We start from the raw sequence: 21,866 nt of genomic DNA, 5'->3' as shown, positions 1-21,866 counted from the left end.
AGCATTTATTTCTGAGGGCCGGCGCTTAGTTTTCTGTCTCAAGCATTTACTGCGAGCAAAACACACGTGGGAAAGACAGAGGAAGAGAAAAACGAAAAAGCGTCAGAAAGGGGAAAAGCAGGAAGCTGCAAGAGTGAGCTGAAGGGGCAGGGAGTGGACGTAAATGGATTTAAGAGGCCCGAGGTGGCTTCAGGATTACTTTGCCTCAGTATCATGTGCTCGCACTTTTAATTGCAGCAGCCGCATGTTTAAGAGGAGAGCTTTGAGGACTGACACGTTTTTATTTACAGATTAAGCACTGGTGGAGACACAGTGCCAGTGGGGTAGGTGCACAGAACCCAAGTTAGGGGGTCACTAGTCACTGGATGAGAGACAGCAGGCGAGACCATTAAAGAGTTAGACATTTAAGAGGTTTTGAAAAGACATGAAGTAGAGAGGCAGGGTGGCAGCTCACTTCCTTGTGGGGTGGAAAGTAAACAGGGTGGAGTCAGGACAGGGATGGTGCAGCCTAAAGGGGGTGGAAGGTGTGGAAAGAGGGACCAGTGACAGAATATCGGAAACACAAATTTCGTGTGGACAGACTATCATGTCAAAAATATCTAGGACAAGGATATCGAGAAGGCAAGTGCAGGTCGGTGAATATACGTTTAGTATTCTTCACTCCAGATCTACGCACCTTGAAGATATATATATATATAATGTCAAGGTACATATATGTGGAGTTATATATATTAAAACTTTATTTACCCATAGAAAATGACCTTCACGATATTCTTGTCCTCGATATTTTTGACACAATGTTCTGTCCTACGATATTTGTGTTTCTGATATTTTGTCCCAACACCTGGAAAGTGAAGGTTTTGTGTTACTGCTGAGAGAGGAGTGGGACATCAACGCTCACGGCCTGGGCAGTGAAGGCCCTTTTATGTACTGCCACCATGTTGCTGAGAAGATAGGTGGAGCTCAACAGACCTTGGGCCTGATTTAATGTTTGGTGGATGGGTTACTCCATCACAAACGTGACGCATATCCCATACACAGAATCACCATCTCCGTAGGTTATTATGGGATCGTAATACAGTGGACGGGATATCCGTTACATTTGTGGTGGATTAACCCCTTCCAGCAAACTCTAAATCAGGTCCCTTGATATCCACATTTACGGACACCTCAATTAGTCATAAGTGCAGAGGTATTCCACCTCTTCTGCATATTCGTAACAGGGTTTGCGTGGACGGAGTACGCAAGCATATCAGAGCGACAATCCAGGGCCAGGACCAGTCGCTGCCAGAGGGCAGGTCCATAGGGAGGAATGAGCATCGATGCTGCTAGAAGAGGGACTTCTAGTTTTAGCAGTCCCCACAGGAGGCTGCGTGGACAATGGGTTCCACGTCATGGTGTCCCTGTCTGACGCATCACAGGGTGGCCCATGTCATGGTGTCCCTATCTGACGTGTCACAGGGTGGCCACTCCTGGATGATTCATCGATGGTGATAGGAGGTGATGGGCTCTAGATTTCACGTGGATCTGGGAGTGGTCCATTGGCGAAAGGTCAAATGGAGGGGGTGGGCTTCTGCAACGCAGCGGTAAGGGCCAGGTCAAGGGGCGTGTTATGGATGCAAAGGAACATAAGAAAGAAGCCTAGAAATAATAAGAAAGCGAGGGTAAAAAGAAAGAAAAGAATAAGCAAAGAAAATATGAACAAAGAAAAGCAGAAGGAGTGTTGGGAGCGTAGCAAGTAAAATTAAAAAGAATGAGGTGTGAAAATTGTGAAAAACAGAAGCATAAACTGATGAAACCACAGCTCCAGCAGTCCAAGGGTCTCTTACTCCAAACCTTTTCTTGACTCCCTCCACCACCCCCACCTTCCTTTCACTCCCCCCCCCCCCCCCCCCCGCCTCCGTCCATACCCAATCCTCACTTCGCCAGACCTCCTGGCTGCCAGATCAATGCTCATTGAAAATGCATGTTCTTTAAACTGAGATTGACAAAGTGTAGGCAGGTTAACTGGCGCAGTGAGTGGAGTCATCATAGTTAACAAAGGAGAGTGGAAGGGCTGTTCCCTGGGGGAGGGGAGGGGAGAGAGGGGCCGAGGAGAGAGGGAAAGGTAGGTCTGGGACCATCAATAAATCATCTATAGAACAAGAAACAAATAAAGTGTGGGGACGGACAGGGCTGCAAAATACAGCAATCTGGACCCTGAGAGTGCATGTCAGCAACAGAGTAATGCAGGCTCTGTCTGAGACTGCATGTCAGCAGCAGAGCAATGCAGGATCAGTATGGGACTGCATGTCAGCAGCAGAGCAATGCAGGCTCTGTATGAGACTGCATGTCAGCAGCAGAGCAATGCAGGATCAGTATGGGACTGCATGTCAGCAGCAGAGCAATGCAGGCTCTGTCTGAGACTGCATGTCAGCAGCAGAGCAATGCAGGATCAGTATGGGACTGCATGTCAGCAGCAGAGCAATGCAGGCTCTGTATGAGACTGCATGTCAGCAGCAGAGCAAGGCAGGCTCTGTATGAGAGTGCATGTCAGCAGCAGAGCAATGCAGGATCAGTATGGGACTGCATGTCAGCAGCAGAGCAATGCAGGCTCTGTCTGAGACTGCATGTCAGCAGCAGAGCAATGCAGGCTCTGTCTGAGACTGCATGTCAGCAGCAGAGCAATGCAGGATCAGTATGGGACTGCATGTCAGCAGCAGAGCAATGCAGGCTCTGTATGAGACTGCATGTCAGCAGCAGAGCAATGCAGGATCAGTATGGGACTGCATGTCAGCAGCAGAGCAATGCAGGCTCTGTATGAGACTGCATGTCAGCAGCAGAGCAATGCAGGCTCTGTATGAGAGTGCATGTCAGCAGCAGAGCAATGCAGGCTCTGTATGAGAGTGCATGTCAGCAGCAGAACAATGCAGGCTCTGTATGAGGCTGCATGTCAGCAGCAGAGCAATGCAGGCTCTGTATGAGACTGCATGTCAGCAGCAGAGCAATGCAGGTTCTGTCTGAGACTACATGTCTGCAACAGAGCAATGCAGGCTCTGTCTGAAACTGCATGTCAGTAGCAGAGCAATGCAGGCTCTGTATGAGACTGCATGTCAGCAGCAGAGCAATGCAGGCTCTGTCTGAGACTGCATGTCAACAGCAGGCTCTGTATGAGGCTGCATGTCAGCAGCAGAGCAATGCAGGCTCTGTATGGGAGTGCATGTCAGCAGCAGAGCAATGCAGGCTCTGTCTGAGGCTGCATGTCAGCAGCAGAGCAATGCAGGCTCAGTATGAGACTGCATGTCAGCAGCAGAACAATGCAGGCTCTGTATGAGACTTCATGTCAACAGCAGAGCAATGCAGGTTCTGTCTGAGACTACATGTCTGCAACAGAGCAATGCAGGCTCTGTCTGAAACCGCATGTCAGCAGCAGAGCAATGCAGGCTCTGGCTCTGTATGGGCCTGCATGTCAGCAGCAGAGCAATGCAGGATCTGTATGGGACCGCATGTCAGCAGCAGAGCAATGCAGGCTCTGTCTGAGGCTGCATGTCAACAGCAGAGCAATGCAGGCTCTGTATGAGACTGCATGTCAGCAGCAGAGCAATGCAGGCTCTGTCTGACGCTGCATGTCAGCAACAGAGCAATGCAGGCTCTGTATGAGGCTGCATGTCAGCAGCAGAGCAATGCAGGCTCTGTATGAGAGTGCATGTCAGCAGCAGAGCAATGCAGGATCTGTATGGGATCGCGTGTCAGCAGCAGAGCAATGCAGGCTCTGTATGAGAGTGCATGTCAGCAGCAGAGCAATGCAGGATCAGTATGGGACTGCATGTCAGCAGCAGAGCAATGCAGGCTCTGTCTGAGGCTGCATGTCAGCAGCAGAGCAATGCAGGCTCTGTATGAGAGTGCATGTCAGCAGCAGAGCAATGCAGGATCAGTATGGGACTGCATGTCAGCAGCAGAGCAATGCAGGCTCTGTATGAGACTGCATGTCAGCAGCAGAGCAATGCAGGCTCTGTCGGAGACTGCATGTCTGGAACCGACCAATGCAGACTCCATCTGAGACTACATGTCTGCAACAGACCAATGCAGGTTCTGGATGAGACTACAAGTCGGCAACAGAGCAACTCAGGCTCTGTATGGGAGATGAGGGTACGTACGGATGCTTTATGTGGGACTGCACACTGCAGCGATGCAGGCTCTTTATGGAGATCAGGGCTGTAAACAGCCTGCTGTATACGGGACTGCATCCTGGAGCAATGCAGCTCTATATGGGAGATCAGGTCTGTGTACTGCATGTTCTGTATGGCACAGTGCCCTGCATCAATGCAGGATCAATAAGGGAGATCAAGGCTACACACAGCCTGCTGTATACAGGACTGCACCCTGCAGCAATGCAGCTCAATATTGAAGATCAGGGCTGTAAACAGCCTGCTGTATACGGGACTGCATCCTGGAGCAATGCAGATCTATATGGGAGATCACGTCTGTGTACTGCATGTTCTGTATGGGACAGCACCCTGCATCAATGCAGGTTAAGTAAGGGAGATCAGGGCTACAAACAGCATGGTGTGTAAGGGACTGCACCCTGCAGTAATGCTGCTCTGTACGAGAGAGCAGGGCTACAAACACCATGGTATGTAAGGGCCTGCGCCCTGCAGTAATGCAGGCTGTTTATGGGAGATCAGGGCTACACACAGCAGGTTCTGTGCGGGACTGTTCCCTGCAGCAATGCAGGGTCTGTGTGGGAGATCAGGGTCACACAGTGCATGCTCTGTTAGTACTGTACCTGACAGGAATGCAGGCTCTGTATGGGGGGGGATCAGGGCTGCACACCACATGCTCTGCATTGGACTGCAGTCTGCAGCAATGCAGACTCTGTATGGGAGATCAGGGTCACACAGTGCGTGCTCTGTTAGTACTGTACCTGACAGGAATGCAGGCTCTGTATGGGGGATCAGAGCTGCACACCACATGCTCTGCATTGGACTGCAGTCTGCAGCAATGCAGGCTCTGTATGGGAGATCGGGGCAGCCCACTGCATGCTCTTCACAGGACTACACTCTCCACCAATGCAGGCTCTAAATGGGAGGTCAGGTTTGCAGACAGCATGCTCTATATGCAACTGCACAATGCAGGAATACAGGCTCTGCGTGGGAGATCAGGGTTGCACACTGCATGCTCCTACAGCAATGCAGGCTCTCTATGGATGATCAGGGCTGTGTACTGCATGCTATGTGCTGGACTGCACCCTCCAGTGACGCATGCTCTGTGTGGGAGATCAAGGCTGCACACAGCCAGCTGTGTACAGGACTGCACCCCCCAGTAACGCAGGTTGTGTATTGAGATCAGGGCTGCAAACAGCCTGCGGTATATGGAACTGCACACTACAGCAATGCAGCTCTACATGGGAGATCAGGTCTGGGCACTACAGAAATGCAGCTCTGTGTGGGAGATCACGGCTGCACAGTGCTTCCATGGAGGTTCGGTATGGGAGATAGATCAGGGCTGCAAACAGCATGGTGCACAAGTCACTGCACCCTGCAGTGATGCATGCTCTGTGTGGGAGATCAAGACTGCACACAGTCAGCTGTGTGCAGGACTGCACCCCTCAGTAACGCAGGCTGTGTTTGGAGATCAGGGCTGCAAACAGACTGCGGTATACGGAACTGCACACTACAGCAATGCAGCTCTACATGGGAGATCAGGTCTGTGCACTGCAGAAAGGCAGCTCTGTGTGGGAGATCACGTTTGCAACAGTGCTTCCATGGAGGTTCGGTATAGGAGATCAGGGCTGCAAACAGCATGGTGCACAAGTCACTGCACCCTGCAGTAATGCAGCTCTGTATGAGAGACCAGGGCTACTAACACCATGGTGTGTAAGGGCCTGCACTGTGCAGTAATGCTGTGTGCTGGACTGCACCCTGCAGTGATGCAGGCTCTGTGTGGGAGATCAAGACTGTACACAGCCTGCTGAGTACAGAAGTGCACTCTACAGCTATGCAGGCTTTCAATGGGAGATCAGGTCTGTTGACTGCATGTTCTGTACAAGTCTGCACATCAGAGCAATACAGGCTCTGAATAGGAGATCAGGTCTGCTGACTGCATGTTCTGTACAAGTCTGCACATCAGAGCAATGCAGGCTCTGAATAGGAGATCAGGTCTGCTGACTGCATGTTCTGTACAAGTCTGCACATCAGAGCAATGCAGGCTTTGAATGGGAGATCAGGTCTGCGGACTGCATTTTCTGTACGGGTCTGCACATCACAGCAATGCAGGCTGTGAATGGGCGATCAGGGCTGCACATGGCGTGCTCTGTACGGGATGAGGTCTGCTGACTGCATGTTCTGTACGGGTCTGCACATCACAGCAATGCAGGCTCTGAATGGGAGATCAGGGCTGCACATGGCGTGCTCTGTACGGGATCAGGTCTGCTGACTGCATGTTCTGGACGGGTCTGCACATCACAGCACTGCAGGTTCTGAATGGGCGATCAGTGCTGCACATGGCGTGCTCTGTACAGGACTGCACCCTGCAGCAATGCAGGCTTTCAATGGGAGATAGGGTCTGCTGACTGCATGTTGTGTACAAGTCTGCACATCACAGCAATGCAGGCTCTGAATGGGCGATCTGGGCTGCACACTGCATGCTATGTACGGTACTGCACCCTGCATGTTCTGCATGCTGCAAAACACTGTGCTACACAGTAATGCAGACTCACTAAAGGAGACACAACTGCACACTACGCCAAGGCAGGGGTGTTAGGAGGTCAGACCAGTGTTCTAAGATAGGGGAAACTGGGGGGGTACAATCTGCCCATACCTTTTTAATTTTTGATTAACAGTTCCCTACTTTTTGTGAAAACTGTCACAGGACGGCTAATTCCGCCAGTTGGAATACTTAAGCTGAAGTGTAAGGCAGAGAGCGTCCTGTATGTGAAACTAGGGGAGGGGCAGACAGCTGAACAAGCCTTCTTGCAGGGGACCTCCTGCCTGAAAGAAATGTAAATCTGCACATCTGGTTAATCTGCAAACCTAAAGGGTGCTTAGAAGCCGGAATTGTCTTTCATTGATGGAATCACTTGAAGGTTCCTGATGACATAGATTTATTGTTTTTGAGAGTATTGTACAGGAGTTATCAGCTCAGCTGGGAAGCGTGTGTTCTTTTAAAAAAGCCAGTATGAAACAAAATGCACTACATACAGTCTGGGTAGTTCTAAAATCTATATTTTTGAAGAACTTTTTTATCTGAAACCTTTTTTGTGCATTTTGAATCAGCTTGTCTAACACTGTGTGTAATGCAAGTTGAAAATAATGGCTTAGATATTCACTGTGCTTTCTGTTACAGACTGAAACATCGTACCACCAAACATACACAAGTCACTATTCTCAACTGCACCAACTAGGATTCAAATCTGTGGCTGTTTGGTGCAGTGCATTAACTAACAGAAATTTAATAATGGACAATAGTGCATTTTCCACTGATTAACATAACTCGTGTGTAATATTTATATATAAGCTGTGTGTTATTTTATATGTAGTTACCTGAAGGTGAAAGACCAAAAGAAGTTACAGAATAGTTTTTTTACCCACGCCTTTGACCCCACCCCCAAGCCCACTCATCCGCCACCCATTGTGCGCAGCATTGCAGTTCCCATACTTTTCTTAATGCACTTCGTCAGACAGTGCATTAGGCACATTTAAAAGAGCACACCACATGAACCCCGACTCTGGATAGGCAAAAGTGGATTCTCCCCCCCCCAACTATCCCACTTCTTGCCCCATGTTCATACTTAGGTGTGAGAATCTACAGGTACTTTCTTGGCTATTTTAAAGCTCAATACAAGCTCATCCCAGTGTGGGCGACAACAACGCAGGTGTCCCCGAGGGACCGCACAGAACACACCAGGATGGCATGGTGACTTTGAGAAACTTGGGCAGCAGCACGGAGGAGTTTCTTCAGTTTGGGGTATATAGAATCTCACAGGAAATACCTAAATATTTACAAATGAACCACAATGATCTCCTAATCTGATGGGCTGCCCCAGAGGATGCTTGTATTATCAGGATCTCTAATGAAGAAAACTGCATGCCAGATGAGGGCAAAAATTGTGACTTTAAATCATTCACCCTGGGAACAGGATCTGAACCTGTGTGATCTGAGTACAGTACATATTCCAGGAGACTTAGGGCCAGATGTAGGTAGGTATTAGCTTGCGACTTGCAATTTGCGAGTCATAGCGACTCGCAAATTGCAACTCGCAATCCGAGATGCAGAAAGGTGTCTCAGACACCTTCTGCGACTCGCTATGGGGTCGCAAAGACCCACCTCATGAATATTCATGAGGTGAGTCGCAGTTTGCGACCCCATAGCGAGTCTAGGCACTCACGGGGATGGTGGCCTGCTGGAGACAGCAGACCACCATGTCCGTGACTGCTTTTTTAATAAAGCAGTTTTTTTTCTCTTTGCAGCCCGTTTTCCTTAAAGGAAAACGAGCTGCAAAAAGAAAAAAATTCCGAAACCATCCATAGGACCACTGCCTGCTCTGAAAAAATATTTGTGTGGGCATTCACAAAGGGGAAGGGGTCCCATGGGGACCCCTTCCCTTTTGCGAATGAGTTACCATCCACTTCAACTGGATGGTAACTGCAAGTTGGTTTGCGACCGCTTTTGCGGTCTCAAAGCAACTCTGCATCGCGATGCGGTCGCAAATAGGAAGGGAACACCCCTTCCTATTTGCGATTCGGAATCACATTTTGCGAGTCGGTACCGACTCGCAAAATGTGATTCCGACTCGCGTAAGGCCTTTTGCGCCTCACAAACACCGTTTTTCGCCGTTTGTGAGGCGCAAAAGGCTTACTACATCTGGCCCTTAGTTAGCATTCCAACTCCAGTCCTGGAATATTTGGGGAAAGGTATAAATTCCCTGAGTATTTTTAGGAAGGGTTGAAAAGTAGTACATTTGAATGGGAGGAGATGTTGCTCTTAAGGTGCAACTCAGGGCACAAAACTAGGAATACTGGGCACCACCATCAGGCTACTGGACCTGTGGTGGATCTGGTGGCAGACCAAGATGTGCGTGGTCGAAGTGACCATCTGTGCAAAGATAACAGCTTCTCTTTCAGACAACATGTATTTTTTATTTTTTATTCCCTCATGAACTTTGACTCCAATTAGGAAGGATCTGCAAGCAGTTCATTTCACTTAACCCACCAAGTCATTGATTGAGTGATCTAACCATTCATTTATTCATGTATTCATTCACACAAGTGCCTTTGAGTTAAAAGTCTGTAAGAGATTTACATTTACTCCACTTGCTTAATAAAAACATACAAACATGTATTCATCTATTCCAGATTATGGCAAATCCTTTGGTACATTGACCCGGCGCCAAAGTCGATCTGCAGCATGCAGGTGACGACAACGGTTGATGACAAAGACAAGGCCAGCTCATCACGATTGGCACCTTTTGGTCAAGCCAAACTCAGACATGGCTTATCCAGGGTTTGCTCAGAATCACGTGGATTACTGACACCAAAATGACACACCAAATCTATCCAGTCTCAGGGCAAACAGATTGCTGATGAAGCTATGGTTAACTTTGTAATGCCTTGCTACTTTTAGGTCTCTCCTGCGACAGTGTATATGCTGAACGTGATCCCGCTTACAACAAGGGGCTTGCAGCCCGCCCGTTGCTTAACATTTGTTGGCATCATTGTCACTCTTATTTGCTGCCTTCTAATCAGCCAGCGCATGCTGGTTTCACTTCCTCTGCTTTCGGCTGGAGCATGGACCAAGTACTGCTTGCTTTAGCTTGATTGCTGTCCTTCCCCTGATTGAGCTGTGATTGAGGCATTACTTTTATTTTTTCTCTCCCCTGTCATGCATGTTAAACCTCTTGCCGTTTGTAGCTGTTTTACTATGCCACACACACTTCAAAAAATCATTTTCTGCTTTGATATGGATGTTTACTGTGACACCAGATGTTATTTACTTTTATTGTAACAACAGATGTTATCTGCTTCCAAATGAATTTTCACCAAACCATGGACTGGGCGCAATTTCGTTCTTTATGTGACAGGATTATTTGCCAAATGTGTTTTTTCTTTCTCATGCACGGGGAGATTAACTGATTTGCTCAGAAGCTGTAGTTGGACCTAACAACCATTGAGAAAGCCAGTAGGTCTTGCCTTTAAGTGTATAAGTTCTGTCATTGCCTTTTGTTCATGCTGTACAGCATGGGCTTTACCAGCCTATAGCAATGTTGTGTAGCCATCCTGTATAGTCGTGTTACTGCTGTGCAGCATGGGCTTTACCAGCCTATAGCAATGTTGTGTAGCCATCCTGTATAGTCGTGTTACTGCTGTGCAGCATGGGCATTACCAGCCTATAGCAATGTTGTGTAGCCATCCTGTATAGTCGTGTTACTGCTGTGCAGCATGGGCATTACCAGCCTATAGCAATGTTGTGTAGCCATCCTGTATAGTCGTGTTACTGCTGTGCAGCATGGGCTTTACCAGCCTATAGCAATGTTGTGTAGCCATCCTGTATAGTCGTGTTACTGCTGTGCAGCATGGGCATTACCAGCCTATAGCAATGTTGTGTAGCCATCCTGTATAGTCGTGTTACTGCTGTGCAGCATGGGCTTTACCAGCCTATAGCAATGTTGTGTAGCCATCCTGTATAGTCGTGTTACTGCTGTGCAGCATGGGCATTACCAGCCTATAGCAATGTTGTGTAGCCATCCTGTATAGTCGTGTTACTGCTGTGCAGCATGGATGAAAATAATTATATGGAAAAAGGACTGTCATGCATTAAGCGCTAATGCACATTAGCCCTGGATGCATCACAGCACTTTTTAAAGTGAGTTTGGACCACACTATAACGCATCTGTGCTGCTCTACATCATGGCTACAAAACATTGCCAAAACCAGTAGCTCTCTTAGGCGAGACATATTGGATTTTCCAATTCCTGCTATGATTTCTCTTTGTAAATTAATAGAAATGTTTCCACTTTTCCACGTTGATTTGCATAAACCAGGATCAGTGCGCCATGCTTCCACTGAAGACCATAAGGGCATGGTGATGAGCAGCAATGCAGGCCTTCTTGTGCTCTGCCATTCCCCACCCCAAGCCCCACTCTTTACACCAACGGTACAAACTGGATAGTTCCCTATGGTAGTGCTCAAACCCAACAAAGGGCCTGATGTAGATATTGGTGGATGGGGAACTCGGTCACAATAGTGACGCATATCCCGTCTGCCAAAATCAAAATCCCATAGGAAATAATGGGATTTAGATTTCGGTGGACGGGATATGCGTCAAGGTTGTGACGGAGTAACTCCTCTGCCTCTATCTAAATCAGGCCTGGAGCCTAAGCCAACAAATCAATGGCTAAAAGTCAGATGCATCTTACACGGCAGACCTTGGTCTGACTGCCAGGCGTGCCCTCACACATCACGTGACAGTACCTTCAGGCAGGGTTGGCCTTCAAACTTTGTGTTATGAAATGCAAAGATGGTGATTCCTGTCCGCCTCACTTATGACTCCTAAACCATTCTATGAGAATTCACTGTGCCATTTTTAGCGTCATGTTTAAAGCTAGCTCAGTGCAGATGTAAACTTGAGACACAACATTATTTATAATTGTCCTCTATGTACTTTCCAGGATTAAGATCAACCTTTTTGGCACTAATCCTGCAAAGTACAACAATAGCGTAAAAAATGATGACGCTATTAATCCTAAAGTGCGCCATGGTGCGCCGTATGTTAAACATGACGCACACATGGTGGTGTTAGGGGGTGCAATGGGGCGCAAGAAAAGTGGTGTTTTATGTAATGCAGCATCACATTTCTTAAATCTGGGCCATAGTTTCCTGATTGCCCCTCAGACTACGTCACGTGTGCGTATTAGCACAAACAATAAATGTCCCAGCAGCTGCTCTACTGCTGCTAAACCCACCGCAGACAATGAGTGCTGTTTTGACGTACATCAGTTCATAGCACGACAAAACCGCCTAGAATTGGACATGTTTGCTGAAAGACAACTATCAGTGAAAATGCTAAAGGAAGTGCAAAAGATAAACAGAGTTGTGCAAAATTATTTCAGGGCAAAAAATCAGAGAAAGCAAAGTGCTCATCTTGTGAGAGTGTGTGTGGATGTGTTTTTGTGTGTCCTTATGCTGCCACCTGCTGATACGTGTCAGCTCCTCGGTGTGTGTCAGCTCTGGTGTGAGGCTGCATCCCGTTCCTGCTACCAACCTGTGTATATGAACCGTCCTCAGTGTGTGTGTGTGTGTGTGTCTCAGCTCAGCTGTGAGGGCTCCTTCCTATCCCTGCTCCTCACCTGTACAGATGAACCGTCCTCCGTGTGTGAGCTCAGGTGTGAGGGGCGCATCCTGTCCCTGCTCCTCATCTGTGTATATGAACCATCCTCCGTGTGAGTCACCTCAGGTGTGAGAAGCGCGTCCTGTCCCTGCTCCTCACCTGTGTATATGAACTATCCTCCGTGTGTGTCAGCTCAGGTGTGAGGGGCACGTCCTGTCCCTGCCCCTCACCTGTGTATATGAACTATCCTCCGTGTGTGTCAGCTCAGGTGTGAGGGGCGCGTCCTGTCCCTGCTCCTCATCTGTGTATATGAACCGTCCTCCGTGTGTGTCAGCTCAGGTGTGAGGGGCACGTCCTGTCCCTGCCCCTCACCTGTGTATATGAACTATCCTCCGTGTGTGTCAGCTCAGGTGTGAGGGGCGCGTCCTGTCCCTGCTCCTCATCTGTGTATATGAACTATCCTCCGTGTGTGTCAGCTCAGGTGTGAGGGGCACGTCCTGTCCCTGCCCCTCACCTGTGTATATGAACTATCCTCCGTGTGTGTCAGCTCAGGTGTGAGGGGCGCGTCCTGTCCCTGCTCCTCATCTGTGTATATGAACCGTCCTCCGTGTGTGTCAGCTCAGGTGTGAGGGGCGCGTCCTGTCCCTGCCCCTCACCTGTGTATATGAACCGTCCTCCGTGTGTGTCAGCTTAGGTGTGAGAGGCGCGTCCTGTCCCTGCTCCTCATCTGTGTATATGAACTATCCTCCGTGTGTGTCAGCTCAGGTGTGAGGGGCACGTCCTGTCCCTGCCCCTCACCTGTGTATATGAACTATCCTCCGTGTGTGTCAGCTCAGGTGTGAGGGGCGCGTCCTGTCCCTGCTCCTCATCTGTGTATATGAACCGTCCTCCGTGTGTGTCAGCTCAGGTGTGAGGGGCGCGTCCTGTCCCTGCCCCTCACCTGTGTATATGAACTATCCTCCGTGTGTGTCAGCTCAGGTGTGAGGGGCGCGTCCTGTCCCTGCTCCTCATCTGTGTATATGAACTATCCTCCGTGTGTGTCAGCTCAGGTGTGAGGGGCACGTCCTGTCCCTGCCCCTCACCTGTGTATATGAACTATCCTCCGTGTGTGTCAGCTCAGGTGTGAGGGGCGCGTCCTGTCCCTGCTCCTCATCTGTGTATATGAACCGTCCTCCGTGTGTGTCAGCTCAGGTGTGAGGGGCGCGTCCTGTCCCTGCCCCTCACCTGTGTATATGAACCGTCCTCCGTGTGTGTCAGCTTAGGTGTGAGAGGCGCGTCCTGTCCGTGCTCCTTACCTGTGTAGATGAACCGTCCTGGAGCTCCTTTGCAGAATTGCTTGGACTTGTAGGACAGCGTGACCTCCACCACACCGGGGATGTGTCGTGGCGGCGTTTGCACTCGGATGGCATGAGGCGTGATTAGCTGTAGGGATAGAGGAAAGGAACACCATGAACCTTTATACACCGGTGACCAAAACATCATTAGTTCGGTCAGGTACAAGCATGTCATTCTTCTAGCCCAAGTCTACAACGTGTCCAGCCAGTCTCATGGCCTGGCACCTGGGGCAGGGTGTCAAGACGTAGCCTAGTGTATGAAGCTGAACCCCCTATCAATCATTATCACAATTCTTAAACTCTGTAAGACAGGATTCTGAAAAAAAATATGTCATCCCCATCAGTATCAACCTCTGGTAGGGCATGGTGCCACATTGTATGATAACCTTCTCCTGACCACCAGCAGGCACCAGACTGGCTACAAGACCAGCGTCGGGTCCTCCGTTATGGCAGAGTGTCGCTCCCCCGCCAGCAGATGCAAACATGAAAACATGAGCCAAGTTTTAGGGGCGGGGCATCTTGACGACAGCACTGAAGCAAGCAGGAAGGAGAACTGTGCTGCGGAAAGTCATGTCGATTTGGCCGGGTGTCTTAAAATGGCCAAACCAACATGCGCACTGAGATCCTGAGTTGTGTTGCCGGGTAGATTAAAACAGTCACAGGCTCCCAGTCCCTGTGGGAGCACAAAGCCAGCCCACTCAGACCAATCCTGGCACTTCACTCATGCTGAGTAATAGTATTACAAGCATGAGAGCAGTATCTGGATTAGCGTAGGGGAGTCTGGGAGCCTGTGTACTAGTAGCAGGAGAGCGATGAGGGAACAAGTGGCAGGTAAGTGCTTTTACTATTTTTTGTTCTTGTGCCCCTGTGTTGGCTCACCATTTTTGTCAGATGGCAGCCTCTACTGTACGGGTCCAGACTTTGAAAATAAGGTGATGAAAGCAAACACACATGAGCAGGCGCAGCTCAGTAACTGTTTTACGCCGTTAGACCTACCTCGCTCCACACCAGCATGGTGCCGAAGACCACCTGCAGGCCGTCAAAGAAGTTATCACCGATGACTATGACGGTGGCCCCTCCTGTGGTCCATCCTTCACTCGGGCTGATGGCCTTGATGCAAGGGGTGGCTGCTTTAGACAGAGAGAAGGCAAGGAACAAGAACTGAGTACTGGTTTCCATGGATGACCTACTTAAAGACAGTGAACATCCACTGGTGTGACTGTGTCTGCTGTCACACTCTCTGCATTGATGTCACCACGCCATGTTTAGATCACATCTCCAAACCTCATACAACTCACCCAATGCATCCCATGTAGGCAAACCTACCAGCCAGCACCCTGTTCCAGTGCCTAGATACCCTCACAGGTGGCACGCAGCGCTCTACAAATCCACCTTACGTTACATTAGTTTATGCACTCTGAGAGGGCGTCAAAGAACCCAGTACATGTCAGGGATCTTCGAAATCTTTCTGGCAACGGTACAACATAATTCAAGTCTGAGGTGAGGGCTTCCAGAGGTGGAGAAAACCAAGAAAGAGACAGTACAGGCAGCAAAGATGAGAGAACAACAGAGAGGATGAGAGCAGAGGAAAGAAGTGAGACACAAAAGACATAAATACATATTAAGAGATGAGTTCAGTAACAAAAAGTAAAAGAAAGACCAGAAAGCATTGTGAAGCCAGGAAAGTAGAACAGGTAGGAGAACAAGGGACATGGGAAGGAACAAGAGAAGAGAAAAGGAAGACAGATTGAGACTAATAGATGGGAACAGAGGTGGACAAGAAGAAGACCAGAAAAGGCAATAAGGTAAATCGAGAGACAGAAGAGAAGCTGAGAGAAGAGAGTCACCAGGATTAGAGCGTGGAAAGAAACATGAGGCGAGATGAGACAGTGGGATTGAAAGAGAGAGGCGGGAAGACAGACTGGTTGGAGGGGAGGTTTGGAAGGTCCTACCTTCCGTCGGGTCGAGGCGACGTGCTCGGCGGCCATGTTTGGAGTTGTTGTGCACAAACATGTTGTCGGACACTGCGAGGACATGGCCATCCACGTTCACTGTCGTCGACACCACCACCTGAGAGACAAAACCCACACAAGGCTCAGAAGGACAGCAATGAGGTAATCCAGATCCAGCTGCCTTCTGCACTTTTTCTTTGTACTACCCTCATGAAACACAAGCGTGGCACCCGGTGGCCTCGCAGCGCCCCCATATCGGCAGCTCCATCCTTTTATCACCGGGATACGTTCAAGGCCTGACTGGCCGTACCCGGCATTGGGCGTTTCCCCGGGAGGCTGGAAGGGTGGGGCCGTATTTGTTACTGGAAGGGGTGGCGATTTGTAGCAGTGCAGGAGTTTTAAAAGCACTGCAGAGTTCCTTGTATATCCAACAGTTTTCAGACAACAATAAAAGTGCCAAGATAACTCTGGTGATTAATGTACTTGGTGTTTTGTATAGTGGCAGTTTTGACTCATCTAAGGTAGCACAGAGGGTTAACATACCTGCTGTAAATAGCATGTACCATGCAGATCACAGAGCAGTGCTTTACGTGCATAGCTCAGTGGGTTACTGCTTTTGTCACAGAGACTCTTTTGTTACTGTGCAGTCCATAAGTTAGAATCACAATCTAGCACAGTGAGCTATGAACTGCCGTCAAAGAGCTGCATCCACACTGCATGATACAGGTTAGAAAGTTGTTTTTTCCCAATCTTAGATTATCCTAATTTTGCTAAAAAAAGGATGTGTTTCTGGAGAAATAAATTATTAGTAAACCACTGTGTTACGTTCTGAAACCTGAGTTTATTCTTCCCCAGACCAAGGACTCTTAAAAAGTACCTTTCAGTATGGATGACATGTGAATCCTACACCTTTTGGTCCCCTTTGCCTTATATAACGTTTTCTAAATATTGATTTATAGATGTATGATTGTCTCTGAATGTGTATGTGTGATGTAAAATGCTCCAACACCCTACATTGGTAAGAGAGGCGCTATAAAACAAATGAAATACATGTGAGAGAGGGACTACGGAGAGATGAGAGGCACTGTTAGAGGGTGATCGTGAGGATATCATTGAAAAGCCCCAATAAAGATTGCTGTGTCCTGGTGCACTGTGAGGTCATCATTTACTAGGCTTTAAAAACGGATACAATTGAATGTACAATGAAAAATGTGTTGTAGAAGGCACCGTTTTGCCATTTCCCCCACATTTCCTTTGGGGGGGAACCCCCAGGCCCCACTGTAGTGGTCAGGTGCACTGGTTAGGTACCCTATGGGGCTGCTCTGACCACATTTGTCAGGGCTGCTTTGGGTTCCCGGTCCGGCCCTGGATGCGATGCATCTAAGGTTTGCTTTACATGCCAGTTCTTGGCGCTGTTTGAGGATAGGCACTGACTCACCCAGACTAATGTCTGCAGTATCAACCTTTTGGACTCAAAGTAATAACCGTTGTGTCTGTGGGCTTACTGCTTCTTCTGTAGAGATAGCTGCGCTGTCTATTGTGAGGGTGCAAACCTGGAGAGATAGCTGCGCTGTCTATGGTGTGGGTGCAAGCCTGGAGAGATCGCTGCGCTGTCTATGGTGTGAGTACAAGCCTGGAGAGATCGCTGTGCTGTCTGTAGTGTGAGTGCACGCCTGGAGAGATAGCTGCGCTGTCTATGGTGAGGGTGCAAGCCTGGAGAGATCGCTGCGCTGTCTATGGTGTGAGTGCAAGCCTGGAGAGATAGCTGCGCTGTCTATGGTGAGGGTGCAAGCCTGGAGAGATAGCTGCGCTGTCTATGGTGTGAGTGCAAGCCTGGAGAGATCGCTGCGCTGTCTATGGTGTGAGTTGAAGCCTGGAGAGATCGCTGCGCTGTCTGTGGTGTGAGTGCAAGCCTGGAGCGATCGCTGCGCTGTCTATGGTGTGAGTGCACGCCTGGAGAGATAGCTGCGCTGTCTATGGTGTAAGTTGAAGCCTGGAGAGATAGCTGCACTCTCTATGGTGTGAGTGCAAGCCTGGAGAGATCGCTGTGCTGTATATGCTGTGAGTGCAAGCCTGGAGAGATAGCTGTGCTGTCTAAGGTGTGAGTGCAAGTCTGGAGAGAGAGCTGCGCTGTCCGTGGTGTAAGTGCAAGTCTGGAGAGAGAGCTGCGCTGTCTGTGGTGTGGGTGCATGCCTGGGGAGATAGCTGCGCTGTCTATGGTGTGGGTGCAAGCCTGGAGAGATCGCTGCGCTGTCTATGGTGTGAGTACAAGCCTGGAGAGATTGCTGCGCTGTCTGTAGTGTGAGTGCAAGTCTGGAGAGGGAGCTGCGCTGTCTATGGTATGGTTGCAAGCTTGGAGAGATCACTGCGCTGTCTGTAGTGTGAGTGCAAGTCTGGAGAGAGAGCTGCGCTGTCTATGGTCAGGGTGCAAGCCTGGAGAGATCGCTGCGCTGTCTGTAGTGTGAGTGCAAGTCTGGAGAGAGAGCTGCACTGTCTATGGTGTGAGTGCAAGTCTGGAGAGAGAGCTGCGCTGTCTATGGGGAGGGTGCAAGCCTGGAGAGATAGCTGCGCTGTCTATGGTGTGAGTGCACGCCTGGAGAGATAGCTGCGCTGTCTATGGTGTGAGTTGAAGCCTGGAGAGATAGCTGCGCTCTCTATGGTGTGAGTGCAAGCCTGGAGAGATCGCTGTGCTGTATATGGTGTGAGTGCAAGCCTGGAGAGATAGCTGTGCTGTCTAAGGTGTGAGTGCAAGTCTGGAGAGAGAGCTGCGCTGTCCGTGGTGTAAGTGCAAGTCTGGAGAGAGAGCTGCGCTGTCTGTGGTGTGGGTGCATGCCTGGGGAGATAGCTGTGCTGTCTATGGTGTGGGTGCAAGCCTGGAGAGATCGCTGCGCTGTCTATGGTGTGAGTACAAGCCTGGAGAGATCGCTGCGCTGTCTGTAGTGTGAGTGCAAGTCTGGAGAGGGAGCTGCGCTGTCTATGGTATGGTTGCAAGCTTGGAGAGATCACTGCGCTGTCTGTAGTGTGAGTGCAAGTCTGGAGAGAGAGCTGCGCTGTCTATGGTGAGGGTGCAAGCCTGGAGAGATCGCTGCGCTGTCTGTAGTGAGAGTGCAAGTCTGGAGAGAGAGCTGCACTGTCTATGGTGTGAGTGCAAGTCTGGAGAGAGAGCTGCACTGTCTATGGTGTGGGTGCAAACCTGGAGAGATTGCTGTGCTATCCATGGGCCACGTGCCAATCTGTAGAACATGTGGAGGAGGCTGTGATATCTACTCTGAGACCCTCTAGAATGTGGAATAAATGCTGGTGTTTCTCCAGTGTTTTCATGTGCACAGAGTGAAATGTCTTGTTACTTTAAAGTTCAAGTAGTATTATTACGAGAGTTCGAATTTGCAAACTCTAACTGCCATGCACGTTTGCTGACATCACAGCTAACATGAATTCACAATATGGCTGCCAACAAGTCACTGGGAAAATCTCTCGTCGCCATATCTCTTTTTTGCAGGAATGAAGCTTCGCAACCCATAGTGAACCTCACAGGTTGGCCTTGACGGTGCCTGCTGACCGCGGGGCAGTGCGCAGGCACAAATGTGCACTCACACCTTTTACACACCCTTCTATAGTACGGTTGTTCAACCTTTCCACCTGTGAGAAAGTCATCCTTTTTGCCCTGATCACCCCCATTTTTGACTGAAACTGGTGGTTTCTGACTCTGACTGTGCCCTGGGTTCTGCTAACCAAACCCTGACCAGTGCTCTGTTTAAAAGGTATATGTTAATTAGGCATAATTACAATTGGCTCTGACAACCTATCAGTAAGTCCCTAGTATATGGTAGGGCCTGTAGTTTTAGGAGCACCAGTGGACTTAAGGCACTTAAGGGTGCACTGATGTGGCGTCTGCTGTCATTTTAAAGTCAGCCCAGCCTTGCAGGCTGCTTTTCCAACATCACCTCACCAAGTTATGGGATGGGTGCCTGTGATGGTGGTCAGCCCCAAACATGGTCACTAGGAACAGCCCCTCAAGCTGGACTTCTCTAGCCTTTCAAGATTTGCAATATCAGCAAATGTATTCCTTCTGCGCCCAGGGATCCAGTGGGTGGGGCAGAAACCTCACCCCTAGTCATGCTCTGTCGAATGAATAAATGGCATGCTCGACTGCCCTCTGTGGTTATCAATATCTGGAAGATGGCTGCTGTAGGAGGAGGTGTCGCCATCATCTTCAAAGACTCCATCAGCGTCACCACCTCCACCGAAGACCCCCCCCTCGCCGCTGAACACCTGCATTTTCAGATTCGCACCGACCCAAGGACCACCCTCAGAGGATCCCTCGTCTACCGTCCTCCCGGACCTCGCGCCTCTTTCAGCGACGCCATCGCCGACTTCATCTCCCCGCACGCCCTCGCCTCACCGGACTACATCCTCCTAGGCGACCTCAACTTCCATCTGGAACAAAACAACGACCCCAACACCACCACCCTGCTCGACAACCTCGCCAACCTCGGCCTCAAACAACTGGTGAACACCGCCACCCACATCGCCGGACACACGCTCGACCCTATCTTCTCCGCCAGCAAACACGTCTTCTTCAGCCACACCTCTGCCCTACACTGGACCGACCACAGCTGCGTCCACTTCACATTCCGACGCGAGACCTCCCACCTCCGCACTCAACCCATCCCTCGTCGACAGTGGAACAAGATCCCTGAAGAGCAACTCTTCTCCGCTCTCGCCGCCAACCAACCCACCCTCACCACCGACCCCAACGACGCAGCTCTCAACCTCACAAACTGGATCTCCAACTGCGCTGACAACCTTGCTCCCCTCAAACGCACGCATCGACAGACCAACACCAAAAAACCTCTCTGGTTCTCTGACACCCTCAAAGAATCAAAGAAAACTTGTCGTGCCCTTGAGAAGGCCTGGCGCAAGGACCACACCGCTGACAACATGACCGCCCTCAAGAACGCTACACGCGAACACCACCACCTGATCCGCACTGCCAAAAGGAACTTTTTCACCGACAGACTAGACAAAAACAGCCACAACAGCAGAGAACTCTTCAGCATCGTCAAAGAGTTCTCCAACCCCAGCGCCAGCGCCAACGCCGTCACGCCCTCACAGGATTTGTGCGAATCCCTCGCCACTTTCTTCCATCGCAAGATCAGCGACCTCCACGACAGCTTCGGACACCAGACCCAACCATACACCACTGAACCCGCTTCCCCGGACATCACCCTCAACAACTGGACCCACATCAACACGGAAGAAACCAAATCCATCATGAACTCTATCCACTCCGGCGCCCCTTCGGACCCCTGCCCGCACTTCATCTTTAACAAAGCCGACGACATCATCGCCCCGCACCTCCAGACCGTCATCAACTCTTCTTTTTCTTCTGCTACCTTCCCCGAATGCTGGAAGCACGCTGAAGTCAACGCCCTACTAAAGAAACCTACGGCTGACCCAAGCGACCTGAAAAACTTCCGCCCCATCTCTCTTCTACCTTTCCCAGCCAAGGTAATAGAAAAGACCGTCAACAAACAGCTGACCACCTTCCTGGAAGACAACAACCTGCTCGACCCTTCACAAACCGGATTCCGAACCAACCACAGCACGGAAACCGCCCTCATCTCAGTCACAGACGACATCAGAACCCTGATGGACAACGGTGAAACAGTCGCCCTCATTCTCCTCGACCTCTCGGCTGCCTTTGACACCGTCTGTCACCGCACCCTAATCACCCGCCTACGCTCCACCGGGATCCAAGGCCAGGCCCTGGACTGGATCGCCTCCTTCCTCGCTAACCGCTCCCAAAGAGTTTACCTCCCTCCGTTTCGCTCAGAACCCACCAAGATCATCTGCGGCGTACCTCAAGGCTCATCGCTCAGCCCGACACTCTTCAATGTCTACATGAGCCCCCTCGCCGACATCGTACGCAAGCACGACATCATCATCACCTCCTACGCCGACGACACCCAACTTGTACTCTCCCTCACCAAGGACCCCGCCAGCGCCAAGACCAACCTACAAGAGGGTATGAAGGACGTCGCAGATTGGATGAGGCTCAGCCGCCTAAAGCTGAACTCTGAAAAAACGGAAGTCCTCATCCTCGGCAACACCCCGTCCGCCTGGGACGACTCCTGGTGGCCCACGGCCCTCGGCACCGCACCGACCCCCGCAGACCACGCCCGCAACCTCGGCTTCATCTTGGACCCTCTTCTCACCATGACCAAGCAAGTCAACGCCGTGTCCTCCGCCTGCTTCCTCACTCTCCGCATGCTCC

The 21,866-nt window shown here is 50.1% G+C and overlaps 1 protein-coding gene across 6 annotated transcripts in view; it reads right to left on the bottom strand.

The window, feature by feature from the left end:
- LOC138258764 (transcription factor COE3-like) overlaps positions 1-21,866 on the bottom strand; it is a 408,817-nt gene that overhangs the window by 100,835 nt on the left and 286,116 nt on the right. For 4 of the 6 annotated variants that reach the window (XM_069206356.1, XM_069206443.1, XM_069206200.1 and 1 more), the window contains exons 8-10: positions 15,590-15,707; positions 14,634-14,767; positions 13,599-13,725 (exon numbers count right to left, since the gene is read on the bottom strand). In XM_069206356.1, the coding sequence (XP_069062457.1) occupies positions 13,599-13,725; positions 14,634-14,767; positions 15,590-15,707 (379 nt within the window). The remainder of the gene's footprint in view (positions 1-13,598; positions 13,726-14,633; positions 14,768-15,589; positions 15,708-21,866) is intronic. The other 2 variants (XM_069206279.1, XM_069206033.1) reach the window with 1 other exon arrangement.

The sequence above is a fragment of the Pleurodeles waltl genome, chromosome 1_1, assembly GCF_031143425.1.
Source record: "Pleurodeles waltl isolate 20211129_DDA chromosome 1_1, aPleWal1.hap1.20221129, whole genome shotgun sequence".
In the NCBI taxonomy this organism is placed as follows: domain Eukaryota; kingdom Metazoa; phylum Chordata; class Amphibia; order Caudata; family Salamandridae; genus Pleurodeles; species Pleurodeles waltl.
The sequence above is the reverse complement of the archived record's forward strand: the minus strand, read 5'-3'. Positions and strand labels throughout refer to the sequence as shown.